The sequence below is a fragment of the Cyrtonyx montezumae genome, unplaced genomic scaffold (assembly GCF_038088225.1).
Source record: "Cyrtonyx montezumae isolate F1298 unplaced genomic scaffold, pur_monq_1.0 scaffold_1, whole genome shotgun sequence".
Classification (NCBI taxonomy): domain Eukaryota; kingdom Metazoa; phylum Chordata; class Aves; order Galliformes; family Odontophoridae; genus Cyrtonyx; species Cyrtonyx montezumae.
In genome coordinates, this window is record NW_027071825.1 from 23,512,166 (window position 1) to 23,538,469 (window position 26,304).

Consider the following 26,304-nt stretch of genomic DNA (forward strand, 5'->3'; position numbering starts at 1 on the left):
CAGGCCCAGACAGGAACTCGTGGGAGGGGGACACAGGGATGTTTGGGGGACATACAGTCTCATCCACAACCCCACATGCACCCGCTGCGGTCCCAGTGCACATCTTGCTTCCCGGGACGCGGCACCCACCCTTCTCCACATCTTGGTCCACTGCAAGAGGCAGCAATTACCGTAGATTACCAGCCCCACAATGACAGGCCGCGTAAAGAGAGACACGGAGCCAACTCCGCCGCCCAGAGACTGGCATATTCAAGTACACTTAGGACATTAATAGCAATTTACGTGCCATCAGTGAGAGAGAACCACAATAGCGGCGCTGGCAGCCTCTTATTACGAAGCCTGTTATTTGTTGGAGTTACAAGCTATAATCACAACAGAAACTTTCAAAACCCTTATCTTCCGTGACGCACCAAATCTATTTCAGAGCCATAATTGCTATGTCACCGGAGAGTTTGCTGCTTAATGCACTCAGATGCCATTTAGTGTTTGCAGGGTCATTACAGCGAGCAGAAGGGGGGAGAGGCGGCGGGGGCCGCTCGGAGCAGGGCTCGGTCCCTATTGTGTGGCACTATTTTTAGAGGCTTTTTCATGCTTGCCGTGGGGGAGAACATCTTGCAGACAATGGCTGCAGTGCCTCCGTGCCCAGCACCTCTCTCCCTGTACCCCCAAAATGCTGGGCAGCCCTTCGAGATTGCGATCCAGCCTTCATCTCTGGCAGAAAAGGAGGCTTTGTGCCCTGATCATCACCTCAATCCCACCCAGTGGGAAGAGGAGATGCTACTGCGGAGGTGCTCACCTCTGGAGGGGGCCTTGTGAGTAGCCCTATACACATCTCTGGCTTCTGCAGGGGGGGGACACAATCAGACACACAGCAATGGTCTCCAGGATGTTTCTTCAAATGTCACCTGGTGCCAGAGCACTTCCACAGCCTTGGTGGCTGTCCAAGCGTAGAACCGGGGTGATGGATTGCTGAAGTAACTGGGTTTGGGGCCGGTTCCTGCAGGTCTCAAGGCATTCAGCAAGTCTGGCTGGCTCCCAGCCTGGGCCTCCTGCACGGGGCTGATCTTCTGCCAGTTCTTCAAGGAGCTTGCTGCTTTGCACAAAGCCTGTCGCCACATCCCACTGTACGTGGCCAAATCCTTGTCCCACCAGCAATGGGCCAGGAAATCAGGTCAGCCTCCCAGCAAGCCAGGCATCAAGTCTGACAGAGGGAAACAGGCCTCAAAGCAGCCTCCTACCTCTGAGCTTCAAAATGCCATGCTCAGAGTGGTGAGGCGCTGGCACTGCTGCCCAGAGCTGTGGGTACCCACCCCTGGAGGTGCCCAAAAGCAGGTTGGATGGGGTCCTGGGCAGCCTGAGCTGCTTGGGGACAGCCAAGCCCACGGCAGGAGGTTGGAGTTCAATGATCTTTGAGGTGCCTTCCAACCTTTTTATGATTCTGTTATCCTCCATGGTGCCAGAGCTGTGCCCTATACCCCAAGTGCCCCAAACAGACAAGGGAGGACACATACAGGGACAACCTCTTTCCAGATGTGGTCAACGAGGATTTCAGCCCTGTGACCCACTGAAGCTGAAGAAGACCTCACGGGGATGTGCTCCCCACCGCCATCTCCACCTAGAGATGTGAGGCTGGCTGTTTTCACTCCGCCTCAGCCATTGCTGCAGGTCATGGAGATCCAGTGGCAGGGACATGGCTCATCATCCCGCTAACGATGCACAGACAGTGCCGGGCGGGCTGTCAGCTGCTGAGCAGCTGCAACCAGCAAGACAGGCTCACAGAAGAACCACGGAGGAAACTGGGCTCTGGGTGTATTTCTGTCCTCAGCTGTCACGACGTGCACGCGTTTAAAAATTCATCCTCCACCAAGGAAGGCAAGCCCTGAGTGTTGTCTCCCCTGCCAAGCTTTACAGCGGTGGAGCTGGGCAACCTGCTGCTGCCTTCCCAGACCTGACGGGCTCCAGGGATGACTTCACCTCAGCCCCATGCAGAGATCTTTGTGACAGGGCTCTTGACTCGGTTTCGGCTCATCTCCTTCCAGCAGCTCACAGGGATGCTCGGGTTAGGCAGGGATCACAGCTCTCTACATTGCTGGCAGCTTTCCTCTGCATCCCGCTTCATTTCTGCAGCATTAAAGGGGTTGAGGAGAGGCAGGGAAAACGTGCCCGCTGCGCCGGCTACAAGACAGCCCCTGCCTACGCGGACAACCTGGGACCTCACCCAGCACCAGCACATTCCAGAAGGCAGCCAGGCTGCCAGGATGGCAGATCTCTCAGCTGGGGGCTGCCGAGTGCTTTGGGATCCGGATGGATGGGAAGACACGACTTCACAAGCAAAGGGTCTGGGGAAAGAAAGGCAACCCAGAAGATGCTTCCTAAACCTTCTCTCTTCTAGAGTGGCTCCAGATGCTATATGGGGAAGCACACTAGCTGCTTACCCACTTGCCTCCCTTCCTGTCTCTGACCCACATCCTTCACAAGCCTGACCCTTTTAGGCAACTTTGGGATCCTGCTGCCCTAGAAGTCAGCCAACACCACATGCCAGTCATCCTGGATCACCACTTGGGAAGCTGTCGCTGTCAGCTCAGCAACTCCCAGCACTGCTCCCATTACAACCATCACTGGCTGCCAGAAATACAAGTCCATCCGCTGACATCCTACTTGGCTTTCAAGTTTCCACTCCTTTCTTCTCTCCTCTCCCCTCGTCTCCCTCCCTGCCTTACAATCCCCATGAGCAATCCTCCCCCCCAAATTTTGGCTTAACCCAGCCCACTGTTATTTTCCAAGCCAACTGCAACCATAATCAGCTCAGCCTCTTTCCTTGGGGGTATTTTAATTTATACAAAAGTATCATCTCTTATCATGATCAGCCTCCGATTCATTTACTCTTCAAGTATTAAAAAGCCAGAAAGGGAATAAATTCAGCGCACAGAGAAATTAATGCGGAACGATAGGCTCTTTCATGTGGCATTTCCAAGCACCGTTTTTGCAACGGGCTTATGTAATGAGACATAATTATCTGCACATGTTCAATTACATTACTTCACAAATCCTCCCTGGCTCTGCCTCGTGACGTCAAGCTGCCTGCTAAGCCCCGGCACCCAGTGGAGCGGGGAGCGTAGCCCCCATCCCGCAGCCCCTTCTTCCTCCACCCCCGGGGTCTCCCCACGTCGGTGGTGGCCTTTCAGGGTCCCAAGACGGTCAGATGCAAGGTGCCAAATGGCACAGCCTCCTTGGAGAGTGGCTTCCTTGGAGGGTGAAGGATCTCGAAGGGAGATGCGGCAGGGCGAGGTGCCCCGTGGTTGGCAGCTGAGGCCATGTTCTCCCGTCCCTGAATGAAAGGCACAGGCAGGGAAGGGCTGGAGGCTGCGAGGAAGCTCTTTTAATGCCTCCTCATGTATCACGTCTCCATCTCAGCGCCTTTGTTTCAAACTGACAGGAAGCCACAGACTCCGGCTGGCAGAGCTGGAGCTCCCTGGGCGTCCCTTGGCCGCCTTGCCGCAGGCAGCATTTTCCTGGAGCAGCCCATGCTGCCATTGGCACAAGCCCAAAGCCAAGGCTGGGCCTGACCCCTTCTCCCCAAAAACAATCCTCTCTCAGTCTTCCCGTGAGCTACACTGGCAGCAAAACACAACATGGCACCCACCACCTCCCTGCGCAGCCCAAGACTGCCCCACCTCAACCTTCATCCTCCTCGTCACCCAACGGGGTTGCGGTGCACGCCGACCACGGGCTGCAGCCATCCTCCTCCCCTCGCCAGCCCTGCCACCACCACCACCACCACCACCCACTCCGCGAGCACAGCCTCCTTTTCCAGGCTGCCCTCTTCTCCCAGCTTGCTGTCACCGCCGCTGAGATGGTGGACGATTGATCTGAGAAATGAAGTTGGATTGCTGTCCCGAATCTACACTCGGTTCTCCTTGTGTGTGTCTGATCGATTTCACCCTGTACGACACAGCTTGTCGCTACGAATTTTCATGCTAGTCAGAACCCGCCAGCGCACCCAAGAACAAGGAGAAGATGCTCCGAAGCCCTCCCTCCCCCTCGCATCCTCCCCCAGTTCGGCTGGGTGAGGTTTTCTTGGGTTGCGCTTGGTTGTTTTTTTTCCCCTTCTCATTCTATTTACGACCACTACTGCCGTCAACCCCATCACCACCGTGCTTCCAGCCCCCTCCCGCCCGCCCAGCCATGCTGGCCAGAGATGGGTTATTTTTAGGTGGCCGCTGCAGGATGCCGCCATCTCTGGAGCCATCTCTGGGCCGGGGAGCTCGTGGTGACATTCCCCAGCGCGGTTACGCGAGGTGTCACCTGTTTAGCAGTTCCTCTGAGCCGAACGCATGTGGCCGCAGGTGCCACGCGAACGCTGATCGGCTGTGACAGTCCTAGACGCCAGCTGCCTGCACAGAGCCTGCCCAGTCGCCACTTTTTTCGTGGGCAAAGCTCTGCCGTTGGCGTGACCGATACAGAAGCAATAAACTAGGTGACCGTAAAAGCAAAGACAAGTCCTACTAAGTGGCATTCTGAGCCCTATGGCTTTGAAATAATTGGTAGTGAGAGAACAAAAATGAAAGGGAGGAAAAAAAACATAAAACAAGAACCCAAGCCTATTTTTTTTTTCTTACACTGATGCCCTGCGGACTATACATCTGACTTGCTGCGAGTCCGTCACTGTATCCTCCTGTCTGGCTGATAACATGGCGAAGGGTATCCACCTAAACAGACCAACGACAACAAAGACACAAATTAGAGTGAACAATTAGTGGGCAAAGCCGCTTCGGTTCATCTTTGGCAAGGTACAACAAATACACAGTAAGAATAATCATACAAATAAAGGTACGTATTTAAAGAGGGAAGGGAAAAGGACCGCGGTTGGACCCACGGTGGGAGCCAAGCTGGAGGACCGCTCCCTTGCCTGCCCAGGTGGCCTACCCCTGTCACGCTCTTGGTGGCCCCAAGCCCTTGGACACCAAGAGTGGAGAGGGAGAACAGCACAGCAAGCACAGACTGGGACCTCCTGGGGCACCTCACTGCGGCCAGCTCCAGCATCGTGCCCGAGGACCCACAGTCCTACCCTTATCCCCTTCCATGCTTTGAGCTCACATCAGTGGAAGGAGATCTTTAGAGCTGGGCAAACACAGCTCCTCCTTTCATTTTAGAGGGCCCAGAGAGAACATACCTACCATGGCAAGGCACCGTCAGCTCTCCTCTGTGTGCCCCGCTCCTCTCCCTCCACTACCCAGCCCAGCCCCAGCAGTGGTACGCACAGGGACGTGCATCTCTGCGTCCAGCACTGCGAGGGGAGTGACTCAGGCTTTAGAAAGCTCTCCTTGCCCAATGTGAACGTGTCAGAGTGGTTGTCATCTCTCAACACAGAGCCTTAGATGCCAGAGAGAAGACTCATGGCATATCTGGACATCAGGTAGGAAGGGGAAGATCTGAGCGAGCTACCGGCTACTTTAAATGCTTTCTTCTTGGCCAAAGCATAGGCTGACGTTTCAGTAATGCTGCTCAAAGCTCCCTCACTGTCTTGCTGGTATGTACATGGGCAGTGTGAGTGCCTGCGCTTTGGGAATATGAGGAGCTGATGAGGGGTGACTTTTAGTTAAAAAAAGTAAAAAAAACAAAAACAACCTAGCTGTGTATTTGAACGTCTCTTGCCTTGCAGCAGACACCTGGTTTGGCATCAAAGGAGTAAGTGGAAGCCATGTAAAACGAGACACCGGTCCAGACATCTGACCCCTTCCCTTGGAAGAATAAAGCAAGCAGAACCTAAACCTCATCTGCTTTTGTTTGAGTACATGCCTATTCTCCTGAACCTCCTTTTCTCCTGTTACGACTATCAAGCCAGAGCCAAATGCATTCACAAAGTGTGGGCAAGTCTCCTCAAGACCATGGTTGTTGGTTTGGTTGGGTGTTTGGTTTTGTTTTCTTTTCGATTGGTTTTTTGGGTGTTTGTTGCCTTTGCTTTTTTTTTGGTTGGTTGGTTTTTTGGTTTGCTTTACTTTTTTTTTAAGTGTTGGTTAGTTCGTTCGTGCTGGTTGAGATTTGCTCTTTTCGGACGGGAGGGAGAAGTGCCAATACAATCAAAGGCTCCTCCAACACTAATGCATTCACTGGCAGTACATCGGATGGGTCCCTACCTGTGACTGCACGTTGGCTCCAACCTGGGCCCCTTGGTAAGAATCCCCATTGAGAGACTGCACGCTCATGAACAAATCTCCAGAGTTTGACATGTTAAAAGAACTGGAAGAACCTGGAAAGGAAAGAGTGAGGCACCTGAATCACAGAAAAGGAAAAAGATCCACCCCATGACTCTCAGCCAAGAGGAAGGAACAACATGCAAAGCAACCACAAAAACAAAACACACAATCAGGTTAGTAGTATGAAGAATAGAGCAAGCCAAAAAAAAAAAAAAAGGATGCACTCTTGAGGTTATTCAAAGCCACATGTTGTTACAGCTCAATGCCAAGAACATTCTTCAACAGCTCCTCAGCTGGAGGAAGGATTCTTCATGCTCTGGCCTGAGATAAACAAAAACCTGGCCTGGAGGACTCAACCAGCCCTTCCCCTTCATTTCAGGGCATCAAAATCCTTCAGGCAGCTTTGCAGATCTCCAATTTTGGAGACGTCTACCCGGCAGATTGCACTGGGGAACAGAACTACCCAAAGATGCCTCACTATCAAAAGCAGAAGCCATTTCAGCACGGCTAACCAGGCCCATGCTGCTGTGGTCTCTGAGAAGCTCAGCTCGGCGTGGGTAAGTCCAGGCCATGCAGCTTTATGCGGCCCTTCTGCCGGGTGGCCGCACCCACCATCCCTTTCTACACCCAGAGCTCCCTTGAGGGAGTAGTGCCTGGTCTGCCCTCAGGACGTCAGGATCCATCCCTATGGGGAGCGCAACGCACCAGGAGAAGGTTCACAAAGACGTGAAGGCACCTGGGCCAGGCTCCCATGACTGATCTCGTTGGCAACCTTCTTCCATCACGACGGGCTGTGAGAGGACGCGGGCGTCCCAGCCCCGTGGGGCCAGCTGCCCCAGAACAACAAGCTGTGTCAGCAAATCCCCACTGCATGCACCAGTCGCCAGCGTTACGCGAAAAAAAAACCCACCACGATAACGGTGAGGGCAACTGGGTGGGATCAGGAAAAAAAACCAAAACAACAACAACAGATGATAAGGAAGAAAAAAAAAAAAAGGTCCCGCTTCCAGCTTTGAGATATCTGAGCACCTCTTCAACTACAGGAGAAACAAACCTATCGTGTGACTGGAAGGCAGGGGAGGAGGGAAGGGGGTTAAAATTAAATAAAAAGGTTTTATGGGATTATTTCAGAACTCATCGTGCAGATCAGCGCGTTAAGTGTGAGACAGCTCAACGTGCAAGGTTCGGTTATATACATGACGTTAGCCTTGGAAAGGAGAGACTTCAGGGGCCCAGGTCAGCTCTGCTTTCAGCTCCAACCCAAAATACGCTCTCATCATCTCCGCTGCTGCTTCCAACTCAGGAGATTGGCAACCACAGTCCTGGTGGAATTGCCCAACTATGGCTCATGCGTGTGCTCTGAGAAATGTCTGACAAATCCCCATGTCCTGCTGGAGAGGAGAGGGGAGAAACCCTCTGGGCAGTCCCCAGGCTCTGCCCTGGAGATGAGCCAGGATTGAACCGGATGGGAGCCAACATCAGGAAGGCTCAGGGAGCAAGTCAAGTCTACAAGCAGGAGGGCTATGCTGGAGACTCCGTGTCCGTGACACCCTACTGCTCACTTTGCAAGTGGCCCTTTAATCAGAAATGTATGTGGTGGAGCAACCCACCAGTGCTGTGTAAAGTAAGCAGCAGTAGGTGGCAGGGCTGCAGCCAGCACCTCCCTGCCCAGCTGGTACCCAGCTCCTGACACCTCCCCACCTCTCAGGTTCTAAAGGCAAAAAGCTATGGACATCAACTAGCACACTGAGGATATCCCCCATTCATGCTGCTCAACCTAACAGCGTGAACATGGACACTTTTCACATGCAAAAAGCTGCTTCCCTACTAGGTTTTCTGAATGACTGTGACTACCAGCATAAAGCCCAGAGCAGTGTGATGGCTTTTGTGCTCCTACAATGGCTGGGGACCAAAGGATTTTGCAGTTAACCCTCATAAGAAACAGAGAACATTCTCCTATTATTTTAAGGTGAGCAAAACCCTTTGAGATGACACAAGTAATCAGTGTCAGAGCTGGAAAGAGGACTTGGGAAGCCCTGAGCACCTGACAGGACTCCACCATCACTCTACCCCCAAGCAGAGCAACATTTTGTTCCACCTTCCCCTACCAAAATAAGATAATAATAATAACAATAATAATAACAAATAAAAATACCATAAACATAACTGGTCTTTATGGAAATTGAACAAATTGAGACTGGGAGGGAGGAAATAAACAGAAACAATCACAAACTCTGGATCTGAAGAGCACCGGTGTCTTGGAAATCATGAGGAGCACTGGAGATGTCACTTACAAGATATACACTGCTATCGGCACAGGGTATTTTTACAATATATGTGCATATCTAAATGGTAAATGTGTCTCACTGCTGATGTGGATGCGAAGATAAATATGCGCATACCAATGGCCCGCATGTATGGATGCGTTTGTATCAGAGCCATAATTGCAGAGAGCCCTTTGAGCTGCTACTCTGCTGTTTCAGCACTCTGCTGCCTATGTACTAGCCATGTACGAAAATTACAATGGCCCAAAGCCTCAGAGACACAGCTACGAGGGACTGACACGCTGGGGTGGGAGAGGGGGCAGGAATGCAAAGAGCCCTCAAAATTAAGACACTGGCATCCTTCACAGAAGCATATCTGCCTGCTGGAGGATCAGTTGACCAGTCGTTAATCTGATCTGTCCCTCTGAAAGGCTCCGCTGGAAACATACCATGGCTTTTCAGTGGTCACAGTTTGACACAGAACTCATAGATTCATAGATACATTAGGTTGGAAAGGACCTGCAAGATCATCTAGTCCAACCATACCTCCTTGAGAAGTGAAATCTAATAACCACCCTTGAGCTTGTGGACCCACCATGGAAGGTCTCTGAACTTGGCACACCTAAGTCCCTTGATGCTTCCATGCATAGACACAAGAAATCAGAAAGAAACATTTATCATGACTCGTAGCAGTGTGAAACAGAGGTCCATCTTCAGCATCCACACATCTTATCAACCTCAAGACCATTCCTTGATGGTGAGTTTCCATCAGAACACCAGCTTCAGAAAAAGTGGTGCCAAAGCTTAGAAAGAAACGAGCTGTGGCACTAGGATCTGGTCACTGGGTGAAAACCTACATCAAAGCAATGCCAACAACAAGATCTATTCCACTTCTAACATTCATCTGCTGCTCATTCCACCTACCACCAGTGAGATAAGTCCAGTGCCCTGAACCACTGAAATCAACTCTGGTTCTGTAAATGAGATGCCTAGTTTAAGCCAAGAGCAGTGAACCTATATGCACTGAGAATGCTTAATTTAATCTCACTTCTCCTTGTGATTCTACTGTGGCCAAAGATAAGGGAAGAAGATGATGGACCATGCAGGAGCTCAGACAGACAAAGGCCCTGAATCTGACACCAGGTCTGAAAGCAAACATAAGCCTGGGCTGGTCCTGCAGGACACCTGCTGTTCTTTTTTGTTTGCCAACTGACACTGGAGGCAGTGACACCATGATGAGCACAGTTTCTTTGCTGAAGCAGGATCCTGTCCAATGCCTCGCTCTGGCATCCCACAAAAAGCAACTGCCTCAAACAAATGAGGGAAGGCAGAGAAGATACAGCCATCAGGCTGGTGCCTGATGAAGCACATTTTCAGATCCCATCCATCAGCAGCTGTGCATGAAGATTTTTACAAAACAAAAGAGTGAGCAGGTAGAAAAAATTAACAAAAAAAAAAGTTCAGGATAATTTTGGCAGCTCTGCATGGAAGATTTCACTGGATGTCATCACCTATGTGCAGCCCTCCAGGACTCTGGTTGGCAAAAGGGTCAGTCCACATAAAAGAGCTCTCATTTGCCACATGGTTTTTGTGCTGAGATTGTCCATACAATCAAAGTGAGGATGGGGAGTTGTTAGCCCAAATGAGCCAGACATCTCAGCTTATTTGAACATCTGGCTGATAAAACCCAACTGTGTGTATTCAGGATGAAAAGGTGTTTGACATTCAGGCCTGGGTGACTGAGGGTGGGGGACCCTGTGCTGAAGGTGCCAGATGGCCAGCCAGATGCAGTCCTTGCCCTTGTCAATGTGTGGCCAATCTCTTTGACTGACTGTAGCCATTCACCGAGCTCTGGTAACATGGCAGTCAATGCAGAGAACAGATGGGTCTGTGCAGCCACGGCAAAAATGAATTTAGCTCCTGTCCCAGGTCCCAACATATCCAGGCCCACCTCCTCTTCCAGCATCATGGCCCTCCAGGGACTAACACTGCTGGTTACCTCCTTCTCGTGACCTGTCCTCTGTCTGCTCCCTTTCTTGCCATGTGTCCTGTCATGTATTTAAACCAGAAGACCCTAAAAACTGCCAGCAAATCTAGTCTTTGTTCAGGCTCCCTCCTCACCAGAGTCCCTGCCAATGATCTGAAAACAGAAAAAAGATTGTGGTGTTAAAGGAGAGGTACCATCCACCTTAGTCCTTGGCCTCTTCATGCACTTCCACACAATGCAGCATACCTGGATGGCTCACAGCCCTTGACATCATCCTCCAAGTCTTTTGACAGCTATTTCAGCCTGCACAGGTGTACTTTTCACTGTCAGCACCTACAGCACAACCTGAAGAAGCTCATACGACTTCAGGTGCCACTGGGACACACCTTAGCCCTACAGTGTACAGGGATACCTGTCTGAGCAGGTGAAATAACCCGGGGTGCCACTGCTGGAGATCCCAAGTCCCAGCTGTGAGTTCAGCAAGTGTCCCTGCTGAAGTCCCAAGGCCCTTCAGCTGTCTTCTCAAGAGAGGATATAATGCCATCCAATCCTACAGTCCCTGCAAGCTTCCCTAGAGACCAGGCTGTAGGGTCTCCCTGTTCTGCCACTGCCGCAGCATACAGGGAGAACTGTCAGCTCAGAAACACTTTGCTTCTAGCAGAGCAAGGACCTTCAAGGTGCAGGAGCTCGTGTGCATCAACATGCTGCTTTAGCATGGGAAAAGGGGTTGGTGTTCCTGGGGAGTGGGCATGGGAGCAAGAAAGAGGACCCAGGAGCTCATTCTTACACGTTAATAACAAGACTGTTTGTCCTTCCTTGAAAGCACAGAGTTATCCAGGGACTATCTCAGCCATTTACTGCAGGGTATCGGCCAATCTATCACTGAAACAGCCATGTTACTGCCTGTGAGGACGTCGAAGAAACAGACTCATGCTGGAGCACTATTTAACTGGGCACACACCGGGGAAATGCCTATTCCACTATCCACGAGCCGTTTCCAAACCTATTTGAGTCATCTGAAGCTCCTCCCTTGCTCTTCCGCACCTTCGGGCCTGACTCCAGTTGAGAAAGGCAGAAAAGGAGGAGAGCTGTGCCCTGTGGGCCCAAGCTGCATGTGCAGGGCAGAACCATGTCCAGCACGTAACCGTCCCCCCAGCACACACACTTCTGCTTTCCATCCTCCAGGCTTTCCTAGAGCCAGGCTATTTGAGCAGGTTGGAAGGATGACATTTTTCAAACTGCATTTATATCTTCAGCAGTTACAGCAACGGAAGGGAAAGGAAGAAAATAGGAAACACACTGCTGCTTTTCCCTTTGTCCAGGCTCTGCTTCCTCCTCCTCTCCAGACCTCCAGATCTGGGGGTGCAATTCTCCTGACACTTCTCACCGTGTAGAGATTGCACTTGCTATGTGAGCACCAGCATCTGTATGGGGTACAAGCAGTGTGCTGCCCAGCACCCAGCTCCTCCCGCTGCACTCTGTCCCCTTTGCTGCCCCACTGTCTCCTTCCTCTTGGCAGCCTGATGGCAGCACGAGGGTATCACGAGCAGACACCGAGCTCAAAGGAATGAGTAACACATCCCCACTCTGCCTCCCACCCCTACAAAGAAAAGAGGCACAGGGACATTTGTCTGGGCAAGCCCTGTTTTGTTTGTTCCTTATCATGAGGTCTCAGTTTTGCATCACTCCTGGGAGCTGGGCATAACCTGAACAGCAGCCTGGCATCGTTTCGGGGTCGGCCACTACAGACAAAGTGAGCATCGTACTCTAGCGGAGGAGTTGGAATCTGGGCAAAGCGCTCTGTGCCTTTGACCCTCAAAACAAACAGATGGAAACCACAGCAAATGGGCAGGAAAGGGGGATGGGAAGGGAACAAAGCGACCCACAGGTTTCCCTGGGTCATCCTGACACAGAGGGAAAATGAAATTCACACAGAGCACATTCTTGCAGGTGATCCAGATATTGCCATGTAAGCAATCAAAGGTAACCACAACAGAAAGAAAAGCAACAGATAGAAATCTGCCCCCAAACAGCATGAGCTCAGACATCCCAGAAATGTTGGGCTCCATTAATGAGGGCTGCTCATGATTTCTGCCCCCACTGAAATGGAACAATCGGAAGAAGGTGTTTTGGGTTTTTTTCCCTTCTTTTTGTTTTTTTCCCCTCTTCCCAAACAGGTTTTTTTTTGTTTTGTTTTGTTTTCTGGTCATTCTTTTTTTTTTCTGCTTCTGTGTCCGTGCACAGAACCCAACACATCACCATCACTCACACAGTCTGATCACATTGCTTTTCAAATGGGAACCAGAACAGAGAAGGGGAACCAAGAATAACAGCTGAAATAAATCCCCTCCACCCCCCAAAACAAACCCAGAAACCATCTCTCTTTTTCTTCTTTTCCAAGACTACAAAAGCGAGCCAATCAAAACCAGAAATCAAAAACTGAAATAACCCAAAGGGGAAAACGAGAGAGAGATTAGAGGGAGCGGGGGCAAACGAACAAAAAACCAAACATTAACAACCCAAAATAAAATAAAACAAAACTAACCAGCTGAATTGGGAGTTGAGGGTGAGTTAGCCTGGCTTCCATGGGCTGACACATTGGTAGCCGTGACAGCCGTTTTGGCAGCATAAATATTGGCTTCCTCTTGAAATTTACCTATGTTCTTCTTGTACCGGATTCTCTTATTTCCAAACCAGTTTGATACCTAGAGTGAGTTTAAGAAAAGACAAAGACGTTAACGTTTCTGCTCCGGAAAGAGCACTTGGGTGAGGAAGGTGGTTTAGTTCAAGTTAAGTTGTGCATTATAATTGCTTTTTTCCCCATTTGTGCAGCCACGGCAGGGAGCACCTATAGCAACCCCTTGAAAGACAGTGGGGACGCTTAAGAACAGCAGGGTTGTGTGGGTACATCTGGTGCCTTCAGGGCAGGGCTGTGTGCCTGTCCTGAGACCTAACTTGCTCCCAGGGAACAAATGTGTCCTTTGGAGGTGGCTGAAAACGATGGGCCAGATGTAAAGGCACAAGGAAGCAGTGCAGCTGTGCTCCTACCAGTCCTCGTGAGAGCTGACTGCAGGAATGTAACACAGCAGCAAAAAGCCCCAAGGAGGGGTGAGAGCAGGCTGTGAGCAGCCCACCAAGGTGACATCCTGGGCTCAGTGGTATGCATGCCTCAGAAAACAGTCACTTGGCCATCCTGCCTGATGTCTGGATGAACATCTCAAAGTTTGCACGTCCAGCACAGCAATGGGAAGCTCTGAGTCTGAGAAATGGGGCTGCAGTACCCTGCCAGGCTGCTTCAGCAGGGAAAAGGTTAGGGAACCTCCAGAACCACCACGCACTCAGCGTTCCCCAAGCCCCAAACCAAGCTGATGTAACCTTGTTCAGTCACGGTGCCTGTGCTGTAGCCAACAGAGATGTAGGGAAGATTCAGCCTAGGGTTTGGGACGCAGCTCCCTGCTTCTTCTTTTGCAACACGGAGAACTGGGGGAACGTCTTTCTATGTGCAGGTTTCTAAGCAGGGAACAACTTGCAGCCACTCCTGACTTTTTAGGAAGCTCAACAGGATGACAGAGATGGGCAAAGGGCAGAGGATGCTGTAATTCTCCAGCAGAAGTTCATCCTGGGGTTGACTGGAGCTGTCATCTTGAGCTGGGACAAAGAACAGACCAGTGTCTTTGGTGGGATTCAAAGGATGTTCTGCTCTGCTTGCTGGTGAGCAGCTCAGCAGTGCCCCCTCCTTCAAACAGACCAAACAGACCACCCCTGAGAGGAGATAAGAATGGAAGCTCGCACTCGGAAGCTCACTGCTTTTTCCTCATCGGATGGAAATTGTTTTTGCTTGAGCGTTGATAATTGAAGACGGTGAGATTTATCCCTCTGACGTTTTCTGACTGGAGTGCTCACAGACAGCTCGGCAGCTTCTACAGAGAAGCAGCTTCGTCCACCAATGTACGTGGTACTGAACTGCACCTACTGCTGCTGCACAGGAGGAAAAGGAAAATGTAACACGCAGGGACTCCAGGGAGGCAAAAAGCAATAACTCACATCAGCACCCAAGCCAGATCTGGGACTGAATGCTCTGGGAGCAGGCACAGTTTGTCAAGAGCTCCATTCTACTTCTCAGTCCAGCTTTCTCATTAATGGCAATGTGCTCTGTCTTCAGCTTCCCACTTAGCTCATAAGCACAGCGTTTCTCCTGGGCATTTTCTCTCCACCAGGGAGATGTTGTAAGTGCGAACAGATGAATTAAAAGTGAGAGGGGAAGCATCAGGACAGCTGCAGTCTTAGTTGAGCCAATATGTCCTGTCTCCTGTAGGTAACTCTGGACTGAATCAATGCTTGGATCTTCTGGCACAGGGGATGCAGTCGGAGTGGCTCAGCGGGCACGCGGCACAGTGACGACACCTACCCTTGGATGCTGCTGCTCCTGCTGAAGGCAGACACGCTCTCACAAGGACACCAGATGCTGCTGCTGTCTTCAGTTTACTCAAGTGATGAGCAGGCATGTGCCTTGGGGCTGGAAGGAGGCCCAAGACAGGGAGTGCAACAGGAGCCTGGAGGGAGCGCTAAGCTCACACGAGGACGAGACTACCAGAGGCAACGCTCCGGCCCTCAGTCATGCTGCTTGCTCCAAAAAGTGAGAAAACAGAGGGCAGGCCTGAGTAATGTACAGCTGAACACTTCAAGGACTGACTGTACTCCTCAAAAATCCCTGTAGCTAGTGGTTCCAAACTACAGACTCCAGGAAGTACACGGCTGCTCCAGATGCATGGAAATAATTCAGTCTGTCTTTACTGACCACCTTTCTTGGAGGGTTAAGCAAATCAAGGAGATGTCACGTTCAGCAGTGTAGGAGTGATGACAGAGAGAAATAACCCCGAGAAAGCCCACTCTCCTCAAGTACTAATGCTAACCACCAGCCTGTCTGACCCAGCCCCTTCCCACCAGGGCCTTGTTCCTTCTGCCTCGTCAGCTCAGCTCCTCCCACTGCCTTCAGATCCCTTGCCCTGAAGAATGGTCTTTCAGCTCAAACCAGCTCTTCTTGCAAACCAGCACTGATTCCCTGAAGAGAAAACTGCCTCTGTGCATTGTGCTGACTTGTTTCTGTGCTGCTGACACCTTGACTGCACACGCAGTCACACACATTAAGTCTTCATCCTAAGCCCTCTCCCAAACTCTCCTTTTTCACCCACGGCTTGATCCTCTAAGTCTGCTGTCTACTCTCCTACTCACCAGCCCACTTGATCCCATTTTGCAATGAAATGCTCAACAGTGGGACATAACTAACTTGACAGAGGTCTGAGTGCCCCTCAAGGTGTCCAGTTTACTTGAGCAGCAGCTGCCTTTGCTGTATTTCTGGGCTCTCTCACCTGTGAGACCGTGATGCCACATTTCTTGGCTAGCTCTTCTTTGGCTTCCTCACTGGGGTAAGGGTTGCTGAGATGGGAATAGAAATACTCATTCAGGATTTCCGTAGCCTGCTTGTTGAAGTTTCTTCTCTTCCGCCTTATGGGGAAGAAGGAAGGAAAAACAGAAGAAAAAGCAATCAGTGGCAGGGATCCAGAAACAGGAATGTAACTTTCACAGAATCATCAAGTCCAACCGTCAACCCATCCCCACCGTGCCCACCAACCGCGTCCCTCAGTGCCATAACTCCATGGTTCTTGCATATCTCCAGGGACAGTTTCCCTGGGCAGCCTGTGCCAGTGCATCACCACTCTTCCTGAGATGAAACTTCAGAGGCTCTGAACTTCCCTATCTGCCTCCCGTATCCCCCTGCTCCTGGGAGCATACAGTGCAGCAGACTCGTGGTCAGGAATCCGAGTCTGCACCTTGCTGGGGACTCCTCTCTCAGCACCTTCCAAAGCAAGTAAGTCTCGTCTCTTAACACCAGCACCCAGCTCCTGCACCTGGGAAGGTGACCACCCACACCTGGCTGTCCTGGCCAAAGATTTCAGCGCCGCTCTGCAAAGCTCTGTGCTGAGAAAGCAGCCACAGATATGTCCTTGGGGAAGTTTGTTCCTTTTACAGCTGGATCTTGTCAGCTACTTCTTCCCAAGTGGTCGCTGCCTCGCCTCCCTAGCTCAAGATGCAGCCCAAGCCTAGAGTCTGCAACTAACCAGCTTGGAAAGTGAATAATTCTAAAGAACACTGAAAATTTGGGACAATGGAAACAGAAGGAAAAGAAGAGGAAACCAGCAGGGACAGGACAGGTTGCAGGACTAGCTCTCATCCCTAATTGAAGTGTTGCAGCAGAATCGGCAGTGTGCAGTTCTCAAGGTAAGGACAAGGAAGATACAGTCCTCATGGCTCAACATCAGGGGACCCTGCCCTGCCCAGTCTCCCTGATTCACTCCACAAGCTCTCCCAGTCCCAAACAAGGCTGCTCAGTGAAGGCTGGGGGAAGTGAACTCACCGTGCGTCCAGAAATCGGGAGCGCAAGATCATGACGGCTTCACACGTGCTCTGCTTCAACTGCATCTGGATGGAACTGAACTTGCGGTGGATGATGCTCACCATCCGCTCTATCTCCTTCGGTGAGATGGGCCGGGTCCGGCTCTGCTCACGCAGCAGGTTCATCACGTGGGTGGTGAATTCGTTGCATGCCTGGGATGGCAAGAAAAGCAAAAGAAACCCCAGGATCGGAAGGTCATTCGACGGCGTCAAGGAGAGCACAGGGGCAGAACAGCTCAAGATGGAGACGCAGGCAGTGGCCTCAATGGCCAAGGTTTGTTAGGGCAGAACCACAGAGGTGTGCAGCCTCTCAAGGGGACGTGGATTCCTCTCACTGGGGGAGAAAATCCCAGCATACACAGAGCAAAAGGCAGGAGCCAACTACATGCTCTCAGATGGACCTGGCACAACTGAAGCCCCAGGGCCTGTCAGGGTGTCCCTGACCTTATCCTTTTTCTGGATTGGGCCAGAGGAGCGACAGATGAATTTGAGGACCATGTGTCCTGCAGAGCCCCTTCTTCTTTATGGGAACAGCTCCTCAGAGACACAGCCCTGCCCTGGGCCCTTAGCACTTTGGGTGAGAAGCAAGGAAGGATAACGATCACAGCCTGACTGAGGCAGGAGCTCTGACAGTTAAGGGCAGGCAGGTAACAATCCCATTAGCTTGCTGCAGGCACAGCACTGCCTGCTCCCACTTCCCCATGGCACGTTGAGGACTCAGCAGTGAGGGGCCAGGGAGGACTCTAGATGGATTGATCTTTGAGGATCCTTCCAACCCAAGCCATTCTGTGATTCTATGATTCTGAGGCTGGACGAAGGCAACCTCATTGCTTTCCCTCACCCCTTGGATGGCAAAACCCGATCCTCTGATTCCCAGAACCAGTGTGGGATCCAAGCCCTGAAACCCAGGTGAGAGCAGCACTTGGAAACCACTTGGTTGCCTGAGAACCTTTAGATGCTCCTGGGACAAAGGCAGAGATGATCTAGGAAGGGCAACACCAGCTCCCATCCCATGGAAAATGGGGCTGAAATGCAGATTGACTGATAACCCGAGGTTGACTTACTATCTCCTATCCAAAGGAATTTCTCCCCCTCTGCTCATTGCCCCCAGGGTCAGCCCACGGAGAGGTGATGAACCCTACAGCCAACAGCCCTGACCTGCCCGGGCTGTGGGGTTGGGTATGAGAGCTCTGAGCTCAATGACTCTTTGCTCCCAGACAGCTGAGCAATTTCAGCTTGTCTCCTCTTAGCGTGAAATAAGAGCATTAAAGGAAAATTGCAGGAGAGTGCTGTGCTGTCACAGCGACAGCCAGGCACCGTGTGAAGCCAGACAGAGCTATAAAGAGGGGGGACAGAGGTCGGGAGAGCCATCCTAACCCCTGATTTTGTCAGGCTGCAGGTAGTGGTACAAGCTCTGCCTCCTGCAGCTGCAAAAATGCGGCCCAGCACAACCATTCCCAAAGCATCTTGGTGGTAAAAACGACATTGGAATGGGTTGTGAGAAGGAACAAGCCAGAGGCAAGGCGCTGGGAGGGCTCTGCCTTTCCTATTGATTGCTCTCCCTGGGCTGGGATGCCAGAGGACGTGGGGTCCCTCTCCCTCTGCAGCCAGGGGCCTGAAGGATGAGCTGCGACGTGCCTAGTGCCCTGGCCACGTGAAGCAGCCATGCCGCCCCGGGGCAGCAGCAGCAGCGGCTGAGGACAGCCACAAAGGTCAGCCCTCACCACACACCCCTCCACTGCCAGCCCTCCTCGCTCCATGGCACAGTGCCTGCAATGCTGTGGCCGTACTCTTCTTCTCCACCCAAAAGGAGGGATGCTCGGGGTACAAACCACACTCGTCGCAAGAGCGAGTGGAGCGGCTGCAAAAAGAGCTCTGCAGAACATCTGGAAGCGTTTGAAAGAAAGAGATTTGGAGCTTGCAAAGCTTCTCATGCAACTGTCAGCGTTACTAATAGCTGCATTCATGACCCAAATAGTTTCTCTTATTTTTTTGGTTTGTTTGTTTTTTAAAGAATCGTTTGCCACATGAAAAAAGCCACATATTCTTTTTCTCATTTATTTTTTTTCCCTTCTGGAAAATTAACTTTCCAAGCAGAAGTAATACTCAAGAGAGATTCTGATTCAAGCTTAAGGGTCCTTGGAAAACTGCCTGCAACGAGGAGTCCCCTTCGACAGTGCCAATTTTTAGCCAAATGCAAAGGGAGGAGAGAAGGAAAATTGAGGGGGGGGGGGTAACACACACTGAGCCTATTTCTCATAGCAGTGCAAAACGAAAAAACAACTGTCCCAATGCTAGGGGAGGCACGTTTCCCCTGTCATACAAAGCAACCGCCTGCACTGCCCGCACTCTGCTAACAATAGATGTCAGTAGTGGTCCAGGCTGCTCGCCCCATCCCACCCCGCGCCGCGAAGGAGCCTGTTACCTGCTCGTACTTCTCCAGCTCCGTGTGGTAGATCTGCCGGATCTGGGACAGCTTGGCTCTGTAGTCGGAGTGCTCCACCGAGTTGTCGGAGCCGGCTCCTCCCGATGCGGCGGCGGCAGCGGCGGCGGCGGCAGAGCCCCCTCCTTTCTCGGGGCCCGCGACGCCCTCGGCCAGCAGCATGTTGTCTAACCGCATCAGCTGCGGGTCCGTGGGCTCCTCTTCCTGTGCTCCCCGGATGCTCAGCACTGTGGGGACACAGAGGGAAGAGGATGAGTTGCACTGCTGCGCGTGCACGGAGGGTCGGTGCACGGTGACCCGCACGGCGCAGCCCTGAGCTGAGAGCTCTGCAGTTTTTCCTCTTCCCATTTCTGCCCACTCTGCTTTTGAAATAGGGCAGAAGCAGAAGGAACCTCCCAGCAGAAGTAACCCTTGCTCACAGCCTGCAGCGTTTCCCATTGCATCTGCACTGGCACGATGCTCTCACACAGTCAAAGAAGCACAGAGTCATTAAGGCTGCAAAAGACCTCAGAGATACCTAGTCCAACCATTGACCCGTGACCACCACGCCCGCTAAACCACATCCTCTCTGGGTTCAGCTCCAACACCACCAACCAAAACCACACTGACCGTACCCAAACTCGCTGAAATCAGTAACTGGGACCACTTCCCAATTCAAGCACGGGATGGAAAAGCTCCAGCCCAAACCTCAGCTTGCCCAGAGATCCTCAGCCCGAGGAGGAGGAGGAGGAAGCACAGAGCACAGGGCAGGCCGTGCCTCAGTTTCTCTGTCTCTACACAGGGGTGAAGCTGAAGCACAAGGAGCTTTCAGCCACTCAAGGGAACAACATTAATAAAAGAAAAATGGATGAAATAAAATGTATTATTTGCAAGATGCCTTTTTTAGAACCCGATCGCTGGAGTGACTTCTAAAGCTGTGCTCAGAAAAGGGGCACCCATAAATCAATCTGCACACAGTGACTTGCCAAGGAGAGAAATCTTCACTCCTCTCTGTGCTTCAATTACTTCTCCCAGTAGAAGTCGTTCCCGGAGCGTTTCCCTGCACCGATGATTTGGGAGCACTCAGCTGCTCAGTGCTGCTCCACCTGAGGAGGATGGAGGCATGCATGGACACGAACGCATACCCACACTGAACTCAAGGGGTTTCATCACATGGAAGTCTCCTTTAGGTCCCTCCCGCTGGCTGTTTGCACACACAAACACGGGCCTCGCTTTCCACACGCACACAAACAGATGTGCACATCTGCACAAAGTGAAATACATCCTTGACAAGCCAACAGAAAAAAAGAAGACATCTCAGAAGAGAAGCAAATTGTGTTTTCCTGTCTCATCTGACTCCAAACATGGTGGAAGCCTCACGTGGAAGCTCATGCACTCCTGGAGCTGGGTGATGCTGTGAGGGCTTTAGGGAAGCAGGGTCTGCTCGCACCTGGGATGCTCATCCCATCCTTCTGAACCCCAGGCAGCAGCAGCAGCAGCAAGAGCAAGTGATGTTCACTGCATTTCAAAACATATCTGAAGGCAGCTGCCAGTGAGATGTAAAACCAGAGCAGGTAAGAAAGACAGCCAGCAAGGAGCTCCTCCTGGCTTTGAAATATGCTGAAGATCATAGAATCACAGAACCATCAAGGCTGGAAAAGACTGATATTAAATAACTCCACACTAGAGACGATTGTTTATAAGAAGAGGGATGGGGGCATGGCACCAAATCTGGGAGCAGAGGCCAATTTCCAAGCGAGAGGAGTCCCCAGCAGATGGGTCCTGCACTGCTCGGCTCGTGCTGGCATCTCTGCTCTCCCAGAAGGGGAAGAAGCATCAAGCTCCTCAAGACACGAACTTGCTATGGAACGAAGAGAATAAACTCCTGCTCCTCTGTTAAAAAAAAATAATAAAATCATTAAGCAGAAGCACATCAAAAGCCCAAATACAAATGGAATGCAACCCAGGTTTAAAACACTAATTAAAAAAAAACCCCTCAAACAAATCAAACAGAGAGTTGCCAAAACAGGTGCATCTGGATTTCAAAAGGGAAATATTTTTAGATTAAAAATCTCGGGAATCATTGACCTGACAGGTAGGCACAAGTGATTAATTAGTTTATGTTTGGCGAGCTGCTTCGTGATGGGAAGCACGGGACATCGCCGTGCTGTAGGAGCACCAAGATTGCTGTGTACCGTGGGCATGCCTGGATATGTGTCCCCAAAACCCAGCTGGGGCTGGGGGCCACGTGGAATAATGCTGATAGGGGAATAAATGGGTAGGGCGACGTGTCCTCAGCCTGGGACCCCAGTGCCCGCCATGAGCTGCTCCTGGTTAAAGAGGAGGGAAGGGGAAGCCGAAGGAAAGATAGCGACACAGAGCTGGGGCTGGGGGAGGCAAATTCGTGGCAGACCCTCTGTCCTTGGTTGCTTTCTGCGGGCTTGGCAGCCCTGAGCCGCAGTCAGTGCCGCTAGAGGGTGCTCAGCCCTCGCCGAGGGCCCCTGCTGGCCCAGAACACGTTTCTGTATGTACGTACCTACACAAACACACATAAATATATATGTATCTGAATTGTAAAACCAAAGCAAAACCACGCTCCTCGTCCCCGTTTGCAGTGCTGCAAACCATCTGAGCACGGCCCCCCCACAGCCACTGGTGACCAGTGTGACGGTCACCAGCAGCTGGGGACCACCAGAGCCACACTCCACTCCCCTCCCGTGGCCACAGAGCCATGTTCCCCTCCCACTGCCCCCAAAAGTGACCCCCAGCTAAGTGTACCCAGCACATGCCAGTGGGTGCACCAGCTCAAGCCCAAGGAAGGGATGGGAATGACTTGGGGACATAGGGCACAACAGGGGCCAACCCAGCCGGACACAGAAACAAGCCAAATGAAGAAAGAAACAAGCTGAGGGCTTTCAAGGAGTAGCAGAGGGCTCCTGCCCAAGCTGGGATGCTCTCAGATGGTTTCTCTCCTGGCTGCTCCTGCCTCTTCCCAACTTGCTGCAGTGCCTTTCCAGGGGGATGTTTAAAGGAGAAGGAGATTTCAAGTCAATGATTGCAACTTATCGAAAATAATGTGCTACTTAGCATCGGAGACAAGCATCCTGGCAGGCAGAAATGGCAAGCCGTGCTGGAGCAGATGGGAGTAATTAGGTTGTGATTTTCAGAAGGGTTTTCTTTCCTGCCTCCACTGTGCCTAAGATGTACTGAGGGGGGAAGCAACGCAGCCAGCAGCAGTTTCAGGAGAAGCAAGGATCTGTCTGCCGTGGCTGTGAGCCTCCTGCACACCTTTTCTACTGGGAAACTGGGGCAGCAATGCCACTTGTGGAGCCCTGCCACCCGCTCCTGCTGGCTGCTGCTACAGAAATGGGCCATCCAGGTGTCACCATCCCCTGGCAGCGGATGACCAAGGTCTTGCCCAAAGCCTTTCCTGGCATGTGCTATAAGCACAGTGATAGCACGGCAGCTCCTAAGGGAACACAGCAACTCCTGTGTGCACCCACAGAGCAGCACATTAAACATCAACACTCTTCCCACCTTTTGCAATCTAAGCACCATTCGCAATGTTCACTTCAGGATTCACACCAGCTCACTGTTTTTCTTTAACATGCTTTTAGGTCTGAAACAACAGCCAGCAACCAGAGGGACTTCCCTGATGCCAACACTGTGCAAACAAAACCACTAACGAATCACATTATTTCAAGCTACTCTCAATATTCCCTGGAGCTTGGTTCTACATTTGTGAACACTTGAGATCAACAGCACTGAACCTGGTACAAAAATACTCCCATCTGCCTCATATTTGTGGATTAAAATTGCAAGGACTTGTCACATCTCGGCGGCTTGTGGCTGGCTGGAGCTCACACCTGTGTGTGCGTCCATACCCAGGGCAGGACAGCTGGGGCTGATCCATGATGGCATGGTCCTCAGTTGCTCCTCCCAAATCTTGCTTCTCAAAAAAGCCTCTAATCACTGTGAACCTACCTACCTACCTACGTTCCTGCTGGTTTTCTATTCAGGTATATGTGCAGCTTGCTTTCTTCTGCAACAACAAAGCAAACACAAAGGAAAACACAAAATTCCCTAACTCGGCAGCCCTGAAGCTTGAAATCCTGCAGAAACCAAGCTAATGTACCCTGCATCAAGCACATGTTCTAAATACATGTAGAAACTATGGCCAGACCTCAGCTAACGTAGAGAGAGAGCCTGGCCAACGTAGGGAGGGACATCAAACTGCGTATCTCCAACTGACAGCCCTGTAAAATCACCAATCACAGCCAACAAGGTGGAGTACTCCCACGTTAAATCAACCCAGAGCCTCAGTTGGGTACACTCACTGTGTAAAGCAACAGAGAAAATCAACATCAAAACATAAATACTTATTTCCAACATGAATGGAAGCTGGTATTTCCAAGTAGGCAGGCACACACCCTTCCAGGAAGTGGGAATTAACAAAAGTTGTTTTTTTCTTACAATTGAAACAAAAAGTTCCTCTCTTCTCTCCAACCTTTCCAAAACTTACAAATGGATGAACAGATTTTGCTCAGATTTTCCAAAACAGGCTGCCATGAGACGAGGCATGGAAAATTTCAGCTGGCAAAACAACTCTTTGTGCATCTCCTTATTTATTTCACGGAGAAAAGAGGATGGGCCACTTCTGTCACCAGCTTTCGCAGTCTAAAGCCATGAAACAAACCAACAAATGCCAACAGCAGTGAAAAAACAGCAGCTCACACCCGTAAGCTTGGCAAACTCAGCCCGACCCTTCCCACAGTCAACTCCTCTCTGAGTATGGGGATGTCCATCAAGGCTGCTTGGAAACCCAGCGCTTCAATGATTTTGTGAGAGGCTTTTCAAGGTGTTCGTTCAGTCCACAAAGTGCACGCAGTTGTGTCCCAAAGAGGCTGAAGTCAGGGGTTGTACAAGAGGCTAACCCCAAGAAGACCTACTGACCATAATGTCCTACAGCTCTGCCATAGGGCAACGGCCTGCGCTCACTGTCACCAATACAGGATGCAAGAAAACATGCTCATCAATTGCACAATGACCCAAGAGCACTGTGTCTGCTCAGATTAAAGGTCCACCCAGCCCTGAGGCCAACTCCAGCCATGGCCAAGAAGCCCCACTAGACCCCATCGGGGCCACGACCACAGCAGAAGCATCAGATGCCCCAGCACTCCCTGACCATCACGTTTGGGCAGCTTGCATCACAACCCAAATACAGATCAATCAAAAGCGTTTCCTGAACCAACAAAGAAATCTCTTTCCATTTAATGTCATAAGTTTTTCTCTCCCTCCTTTTCTTTTTCATCAAAATTTGGGTCAGCTTCAAAAGAATCAAAGTGCTTCAGAAAATAATAACTTTGCATCTTTCTGGGGTGGAAGAGGCCAAATTGTTTCCTGAATTCAACCCAAATGCACAGAACAAAAAAGTCTGAACTAACCTCACACTGTAATTTTGCAGTGTGGGGAACGGGGGGGGCTGGACTTATCACATGCCAAAACATCTCTCATCTCCCAACAGCAGCTTTCCATCACTTCAGGGGGATGCAGCTTGTGTGTGCCATGGAAGCTGCAGAACAGAGAAGTGGATCGCATCGGATGGGGGGAAATCTGCACAAGTTTTCTCCCAACTCCTCCCCAGCACCAAACCAGTTGCCAGAGTGAGTGAGAATCTGGCAGCACAGCGCTCAAAAGGTCTGGAAAATTATCACTAACACGTTGGAAAGAAAAATCCTCCAAAACTGAAGAATGACCTAAAATAGCCCTTTCCACAAAACAAAAAAAAACAACCCCAAAACAAACCAGAACACTCAGCGTGTCGCGGTGACTGCTGAGGACCAGATTCCCTGAGCAATGTGACTTCATCTGAGTGCCTCTTTCCAGCCCTTCGCCGTGCCTACTGGGTTAGTGCATGGCCAGCAAGTGGGCTGAGTACAGAAACTTGACTCCAAGAGCCCAGTTAATGCTACACAAGGGTCCAACAAAGCCTCCTGGATCAAATTTCTGCATTTTCCATTCTCCTCCTTGCAGTCCTGGCACCACCAACCACTTACTCATGGGTCTTCTGATGCCATCCACTCCAGCAGAAAAATTCCTTTCCATGGGAGGGACTTGGAGGCACGTGATGCTGGGAATCAGCATCATTCCAATCTCTTAAGGAGAGGATGGCAACACAAAGGTGTCCACATGTCCACACCTCCTGGAAGGTAGATCGGATTATTTCCAAACCCAGACTGTGAGATGGGGCAAAAGAATTAAGATTTACTGTTCCACATACGGCTCTGCATCCATCCCTCAAACAGCAGTGCCTACAGTGGTGGGACCTCACCCCCTCCAAAGGGCAGAGCAAGCCATTGCACACACCCCAGTGGCTCGGACACAGCTCTGGGCACACGTGGAAATGCTCCTCAGCTCCACGTGGATGCGAGATTCCCTAAGCCCTGCAGGAACAAATCAGCAAACAAAAGACGGGATTGCTCTGAGGACAAGTCCAGTCATCAAAAATAAAAAACTGAACGCCAGTTGGGCTGGGATCTGCCTCCTGCTCCGTGTGGTGCTTTGCATATGAATTCTCCTTGCTGAAAAGAAATGGGTCCTTTGAATGAGATGAATCTACTAATGAGAAGCCGGGGCCTCTGCAGCCCCTCTGAGGACAGGGGTCCCGATCCCACCGCCCCAGGCCAGGCCCAGAGGCCCGAAAGGAACAAAGGGAGGCCTTCCCCAGAAGGAAGCGGCCTTTCCAGCCGCTCTCCTCCTGCTAAGGTCAACTCCCTGCCCCGCCATGCCTGCTGCTCCCCATACAAAGCAGCCAGGCCAAGGAGCCATAGGTGAAAGAAGCAGCAGGAGCGGCCACGGGCCAGGCTCAGGGTTTTGTGCAGCACAGGGGAGAATTCCCAAAGCTGGAGCTCCTGGTGCTGAGCAATGGCAAGAGTACTTGGGGCTGCACCTTCCAGAGAAACAGCCATCACCTCCACATCA

At 51.3% G+C, this 26,304-nt stretch overlaps 1 protein-coding gene across 3 annotated transcripts in view; it reads right to left on the reverse strand.

Annotated features, from left to right (window-relative positions):
- PBX1 (PBX homeobox 1) overlaps window positions 1-26,304 on the reverse strand; it is a 152,516-nt gene that overhangs the window by 54,570 nt on the left and 71,642 nt on the right. Inside the window, exons 3-8 of one of the 3 annotated variants that reach the window (XM_065744161.1) lie at window positions 19,327-19,571; window positions 16,864-17,054; window positions 15,818-15,953; window positions 12,994-13,153; window positions 6,138-6,250; window positions 4,620-4,709 (exon numbers count right to left, since the gene is read on the reverse strand). In XM_065744161.1, the coding sequence (XP_065600233.1) occupies window positions 4,620-4,709; window positions 6,138-6,250; window positions 12,994-13,153; window positions 15,818-15,953; window positions 16,864-17,054; window positions 19,327-19,571 (935 nt within the window). The remainder of the gene's footprint in view (window positions 1-4,619; window positions 4,710-6,137; window positions 6,251-12,993; window positions 13,154-15,817; window positions 15,954-16,863; window positions 17,055-19,326; window positions 19,572-26,304) is intronic. The other 2 variants (XM_065744170.1, XM_065744180.1) reach the window with 2 other exon arrangements.